The sequence below is a fragment of the Sander lucioperca genome, chromosome 22, assembly GCF_008315115.2.
Source record: "Sander lucioperca isolate FBNREF2018 chromosome 22, SLUC_FBN_1.2, whole genome shotgun sequence".
NCBI lineage: Eukaryota > Metazoa > Chordata > Actinopteri > Perciformes > Percidae > Sander > Sander lucioperca.
Genome location: NC_050194.1, coordinates 3,983,788 through 3,991,287, shown reverse-complemented (window position 1 = coordinate 3,991,287; position 7,500 = coordinate 3,983,788). Strand labels below are relative to the sequence as shown.

The 7,500-nt window shown below is 40.3% G+C and overlaps 1 protein-coding gene across 4 annotated transcripts in view; it reads left to right on the top strand.

The window, feature by feature from the left end:
- The first annotated feature begins 1,293 nt into the window (after nt 1–1,293).
- The window catches only part of ebf3a (EBF transcription factor 3a), a 56,848-nt gene continuing 50,641 nt past the window's right edge, over nt 1,294–7,500 (top strand). For all 4 annotated transcript variants that reach the window (XM_035997812.1, XM_035997810.1, XM_035997811.1 and 1 more), the window contains exons 1-4: nt 1,294–1,470; nt 4,718–4,874; nt 5,621–5,684; nt 6,302–6,357. In XM_035997812.1, coding sequence (XP_035853705.1) covers nt 1,349–1,470; nt 4,718–4,874; nt 5,621–5,684; nt 6,302–6,357 — 399 coding nt within the window. In that variant the 5' untranslated portion in view covers nt 1,294–1,348. The remainder of the gene's footprint in view (nt 1,471–4,717; nt 4,875–5,620; nt 5,685–6,301; nt 6,358–7,500) is intronic.

The window sequence follows — 7,500 nt, the reverse complement described above, 5'->3', positions numbered from 1 at the left end:
CACGGACACATTGTGAAAAGACTAGTATTATTATATCCTGTAACACGCTGCCTGGAGAACCAGAGGTTCGAGGCCATTCTCCTTCACGTCTTGTATCTTTTTTAATTTTACAAGTGTGAGGTAAGATAAAATACGCCTTTATGGTCTCCTTTAGGAGTATTTTGTCCTGGGCTGTCGGGAAATCGCACATAAACTTACAGTTGTCTAATAACGAAAGACACGAAATGAAACGCCGACTTTGTTGCTCTCTGAATCTGTAGCTGAGAGGCTGAACATATATATATATATATATATATATATATATAACTTTATCTTTAGCTGAGAGGCAGCGCTGAACGTCCTGGGTTTTCTTTGTGTTATTGAGCGTTACTTTAAGGTTTAAAGGAGAACCAGTCAAAGAGGACCAACTGATGGAGGACAGGAGAAATGAAACCAGAGAGAGAGAGAGAGAGAGAGACAGAGCGAGGGAGAGAGTGTGTGATGAGAGAGAGAGAGAGAGAGCGAGAGAGAGAGAGAGAGTGTGTGTGATGCGAGAGCGAGAGAGAGAGTGTGTGATGAGAGAGAGAAAGAGAGAGAGAGAGAGGGGGAGGAGGCAAAAGATTTAACCGGCCAACCAGAGAGAGAGAAAGAGAAGGAAATGCACTTTCCTCTTTTGCTCTCTCCACTTTCATCACACATACTTTCTCTCTCTCTCTCTCTCTCTCTCTCTCTCTCTCTCTCTCTCTCTCTCTCCCTCTCTGTCTCTCCCTCTCTCTCTCTCTCTCTCTCTCTCTCTCTCTCTCTCTGCCTCTCTCTCCTCTCCATATATGGTCAGGTCCCGCCCCTGCCGTGATGTCGTCAGCCCTCGGAGGAAGACCCGTGGGGTTTTTGGGTTTTGGCGTCCAGTCCTGTGGGGCCGCAGGGCTGCTAGTTTCTCCTCCGCTCCTCATCCCTCCATCATCTCTCCTCCTCTCTTTGGGGAAAAGAAAAAAAGACATTTTGCTCGCGCTCGATTCGCCGTCCGCCCGGACTTGCCTCTCTCCGTCTTCCTCTCCTTCTCTCTGAGGATTTTATTTCTCTTTTTTCTCCTCCTCCTCCTTCCCGTTTCGCCGGCTTTCAATATGACGGCAAAATAATTTTTTAAAGTCCTGTAGAGAAAAAGAAAATCTTTCTTTCAGAATAAAAAGTAAATTAAACTAAAAAAGAGACACTGTAAAGTTGCTCCGGGTCTTTCTGTGTTTCCTCTGCGCCGGCTGCTTCTTCCTGCTCGCGGCGTTAATTTCCTACTGGACGTTTCCTGATCCCCGCGCGCCGTTTATTTCCTGCTGGACGTTTCCTGATCCTCGTGCTTCCTGCTTCCCCAGCGGAGATGTTTGGGATCCAGGACGGCGTTCCCCGTGGCGTTACGGCCGGTATGAAGGAGGAGCCGCTGGCCGTGCGCTCCTGGATGCACTCGGCCGGCGTGGTGGACGCCAACACGGCCGCTCAAAGGTAAACTCTCCGCCCCAGAGGGATTCTGGGAGCTGTAGTCCCCACGGACCCACAGCCGCTCTGATCACTTCACAAAAGATCCACACGTTTGTCAGGCAGAGAGAATATTATAGAGATATGTTTCTGATCGTTGGTTTTCAGGACATTTTATTACAAAGATGATCTGAAAGGGATTTTATTAGGACTCATTTTATCAGAAAGATTCTTTAAATCCCACGAATCAGAAGAGTCGGGGAATATTTCAACTTTGACTTTTATTAAAAGGAAAAGAGTGTGAAAAGTGTAATATTTCTTCTAATATGAATGTTTCCTGAGTCTGAATCATATTTCTCAGGGTTTATATTTTGGGATTTTCTCGGCGCTGAAGGTCAAAAGTAAAAATCAGAAATCTTCTTCTCAAACGCCTGCAGGGTTTTTATCCAACTCTCCGTCACATTTCACTTGCAGGTTATATATTTTGGAGGTTATATATTTTGGAGGTTATATATTTTGCAGGTTATATATTTTGGAGATTATATATTTTGCAGGTTATATATTTTGCAGATTATATATTTTGCAGGTTATATATTTTGCAGATTATATATTTTGCAGGTTATATATTTTGGAGATTATATATTTTGCAGGTTATATATTTTGCAGATTATATATTTTGCAGGTTATATATTTTGGAGATTATATATTTTGCAGGTTACATATTTTGCAGATTGTATATTTTATATTTTACATTTTGTGAGTAAATGAAGAAAAAGAAGAATGAAATGTTTGTTAGAAGAAACATCGGATTTATTAAATCAGAGGAAGAAATGAATAAAAACCAGAAACAGAAACATTTCTGAAACCTTGACAATGATATCAGTATTTAAACATGAATATAATATAATTATATGTCCGGGTTAGAGGAGAAATCATGTTTTTTTAATATCTGTAACAAACATACTGTGCGTGCTGGTTTATTGGAGCAGATTTCAGAGGAAAGAAAGGAATGAAAATAATTCAGTTTCTGCAGAAACAGAAACATTTATGGTTTATAATGTAACAGAAGATTAGACATTTACCTTTACAGCTATATCAGTATTTAAACATGAATATTACATCATTATACGTCCGGGTTAGAGGAGAATTAATGTCATAATGAAATGTGTCGGCAGGTCTTTGACCGTCTGAAGAAACTAGAAGATTAACTCAGGAATATTAAAGCAATATTTGAAATATTATAGTTTGATAGTTTCATTAATTTATAAGATTAATAAGAAAATGTACATTTCAGTTAGAAAACAACTAAATCCTCAACAGACTAATCTCTGAATTATTATAAATTATTCAGATAAAGATTTCTTCTTCAGAAAGTAAAAATACTTTTAAATATTATAACCTTATATCCCCTTTTCTGTTGGTACTTTAGTTAAATACAATTTAATTCTTCACTTATTTATACATTTATACACACACGCATACACACACACACACACGCACACACACACACACACACACGCACACACACACGCACACACACACGCATACACACACACGCATACACACACACACACACACGCATACACACACACACACACACGCACACACACACACACACACGCATACACACACACACACGCATACACACACACACACACTCATACACACACACACGCATACACGCACACACACACACACACACACGCATACACACACATGCATACACATACACACATGCACGCACACACATGCACGCACACACATGCATACAAGCACACACTCACACACACACTCACGCACGCACACATGCACGCACACACACACACTCACGCACACACACACACACACACGCATACACACACACACACGCATACACACACACGCACACACACGCATACACACGCACACACACTCACGTACACGCACGCACACACATGCATGCGCACACACGCACGCACACACATACATACTCAGAGACACACACACTCGCACAAACAGAGAGAATAATCAGTCGGATTTAACTAAATAATAACACTAATAAAGGTAATTTTTAATCATAATATCATTTTTAAATATCTTTAAAACCAAATGATTTCAAAGATCTTCAAATGAAAAACAGAAGAGAGAAAAAATAAAAAGTATTAATATTATATTATTATGTTAATTAGTCCTTTTTTATTATATTAACATAAAGTTGCTAAACAGATGTAAGAGTGTTTTAATTCAGATGAATGTTAATAAATAGTCTGCACTCATTACAGACTTCTGTGATATTTACAGATTTCAGATTCTGTTGAATTTAGAAATGAAGAACAGGAAGCTGGGAGGGTTTCAGGATAATCCATGTTTTCTCTCAGAAACATCTTTCACATGTAAATGTAGATTTATGATGCTGAACAGGTTTTTATCAAACATTAAAAGTACAACGTGCAGACGTATCGCCTGTGAGTACTACAGTACTAGTAGTACAGTACTGAGTACTATACTGTTAGTACTGTACTCAGGTGGAATTTGCCGTGCGTATATAAAGAAAAGAAACATATTGAACATGAATATGAAGTAACCATTAAATACAGAAAGAAATACCTACAGAATATATGTTTAAAACGAGAGAACAGAAGAATGTGGAAATGCTTCCTAACGTTGTGTGATGACTGAAATGTTTAGTTCAGTTTATTAATTATGATTTCAGTTCTCTGAAAAGATATGATATAGATAAGGTTTGATATTTTAAACGTGTGTGAAATAGTTTGTAATAGTGATTATAAGAGGTGTGTTTGGTGAGTTCATGATTACAGATGTTCATCTCTTCGTGTTTCTGACCAACGTCAGATAGAAAATACTTCATAAGATTTAAATCCAGAAAAGAACTGTCTGTCTCTCTAACCTGTCTCTCTCTCTAACCTGTCTGTCTGTCTGTCTGTCTCTCTAACCTGTCTCTCTCTCTCTAACCTGGCTGTCTCTCTCTCTAACATTTCTGTCTCTCTAACCTGCCTGTCTCTCTCTAACCTGTCTCTCTCTCTAACCTGTCTGTCTCTCTAACCTGTCTGCCTGTCTGTCTCTCTCTAACCTGTCTGTCTGTCTGTCTGTCTGTCTCTAACCTGTCTGTCTCTCTAACCTGTCTGTCTGCCTGTCTCTCTCTAACCTGTCTGTCTCTCTAACCTGTCTGTCTGTCCCTCTCTAAACTGTCTGTCTCTCTCCAACCTGTCTGGCTCTCTCTAACCTGTCTGTCCCTATCCAACCTGTCTGTCTCTCTAACCTGTCTGTCTCTCAGCGGGGTGGGGTTAGCGCGAGCTCACTTTGAGAAGCAGCCCCCGTCTAATCTGAGGAAGTCCAACTTCTTCCACTTCGTGTTGGCGCTGTACGACCGGCAGGGCCAGCCGGTGGAGATTGAACGCACGGTCTACGTCGACTTCGTGGAGAAAGAGAAGGTGAGCGAAACAAACACACCCCATGCTCACCAAAGCACACAGAAGAGACGCTGTGAGGGAGACGCTGACTATACAAATCCAACACATCCATCTAAAGGCCCGGACACACAACGGAGATCATCGGCCAAACATCACGTTTAATGTTCCCTCTAAAAAACACAGGGGTTAGGGTTAGGGTAGTTCGGATCCCACAGACCTCCCCACGCGTCCGTCGACTACGTGGTTGAAATGGAGGGCAACGGTATGCACGGGCCAGCGCATGCCACTCAGTTCCTCCCCTGCAGTATGCCATAGGGTTAGGGTTAGGGTTTAGGGTTAGGTTCCAACGATTGGAACATATTTAAACATGGTTGACCACATAGTCTGTCTTCGACGTCAGTAGATCCTAGCCGTCTGATTGGTGCGTCTGGGCCTCTAAAGCCGGCTTAACCCTGCCCCCAGGGTTAACACCAATGATTTGGTTTACACTTTTTGAAAATCAGGGAGTAGCAGGAGTAGAAAACAAACAGCCCTGGGATGGCTGTTCAATGCTACATTTCTATATATATATATATATATATATATATATATATATATATATATTTCTTTCCTGCCTAACAGGAGACAGAAACCAAACGCACCCTCACGTGCTAAGTGTCTCCACCCAGGGGTAAAAACCTGATCCCGAGATCACAGTCTGACTCAGGTGTTTAAAATCAAACGCACCCTCAGGTTTAGTGTGTTTAATGAATGTTTGATGTGTTCAGGAGCCGAGTGGAGAGAAAACCAACAACGGGATTCACTACAAGCTGCAGCTGCTCTATAGCAATGGTGAGAATGCTGCCCCGTTACTATGACGATGTGTTTGTGTTCTCATGTAACCATGACGATGTGTTTGTGTTTACATGTTACGCTGACGATGTGTTTGTGTTTACCTGTAACCATGGCGATGTTTTTGTGTTTACACGTAACCATGACGATGTTTTTTGTGTTTACATGTTACGCTGACGATGTGTTTGTGTTTACCTGTAACCATGGCGATGTTTTTGTGTTTACACGTAACCATGACGATGTTTTTGTGTTTACCTGTAACCATGGCGATGTGTTTGTGTTTACCTGTAACCATGGCGATGTGTTTGTGTTTACCTGTAACCACGGCGATGTGTTTGTGTTTACACGTTACGCTGACGATGTGTTTGTGTTTACCTGTAACCATGGCGATGTGTTTGTGTTTACCTGTAACCATGGCGATGTGTTTGTGTTTACCTGTATCCATGGCGATGTGTTTGTGTTTACCTGTAACCATGGCGATGTGTTTGTGTTTACTTGTAACCATGGCGATGTGTTTGTGTTTACACGTTACGCTGACGATGTGTTTGTGTTTACCTGTAACCATGGCGATGTGTTTGTGTTTACCTGTAACCACGGCGATGTGTTTATGGGTTCAGGAGTCAGGACGGAGCAGGATCTCTACGTCCGGCTCATCGACTCCATGACCAAACAGGTAATATATATATTATCCTGATGAGAGGAGTATGATTGAGTTATGTACATTTTAAGTTTTAACTTAATTGCGTTGGTTGAACACACATTACTAAATTCAGAGGGTCTTATTGGGATATTTAAAGTGACAGTAACGTAATAATGGAAATACCCAACTCAACAACATCCCTCTCAGGGTCTGAGCGGGGGGGGGATCTTTATATTTATATCTGGGTGTATGGAAAGTTATAATATAAATAAAGTCTGATTGACTGATCTAGAACATAGGTCAAGTCGATTTTAGACGTTTTGATGCAAAAACTTTTAAACTTTTAAACATTTTATGACTGTAAATATGTTGATCTGGAACCCTCCATTCATTAATGACTTCACCAAAATTGTCTATCAAGATGTATACTACACTCTGTGATGCCTCTATATATATATGTATACATAATATATCCCTATATAGTCCTATACCAACTATGTCATATATTGTATATAAATATATGTATATAAAAACAAAAAAAAAACAAAAAAACACAAAAAAAAACAAAACATCCTGTATCTCATCTCCTTATCCTCTCTCTCTATCCTTCTCTACAATCACATCTATATATTTCTCTATATGTCTATAACTACATGCTCTCTCTTCTCTCTATCTCTATTCTCATATATAATCATATCTCTCTGTCTTCATTATCTCCCTATATGTATCCCTATCTATATCTCTCTATATAGGGATGATAGAGAAAGAGAGAGAGAGAGAGAGGGAAGAGAGGATAGAGAGAGATAAAGAGAGAGAGAGAGAGAGAGAGAGAGAGAGAGATAGAAGAGATAGAGAGAGAGAGAGAGTTAGGTATATAAAGATATGGTAGATTGTAGCCGTAGAGAAGTAGGGGTAGAAAAGAGAGAGGGATAGCAGAGAGAGAGAGATGCGATATAGATATAGCGGGTAATAGTAGGGTTACTGTTATAGGTATGATAAGAGCATGGAGGATCGATAGAGAGATATCAGATGATAGGTGACATAGAGAGTAAATTATATAATAGATAGAGAGGGTAGATAGAGAGGATCATAAATATAGGGGAGGAGGATATAATGGTACGGGCTATGTGACTGGATATGTGATAGATAGAGAGAGAGGGAGATGAGAGAGTAGAG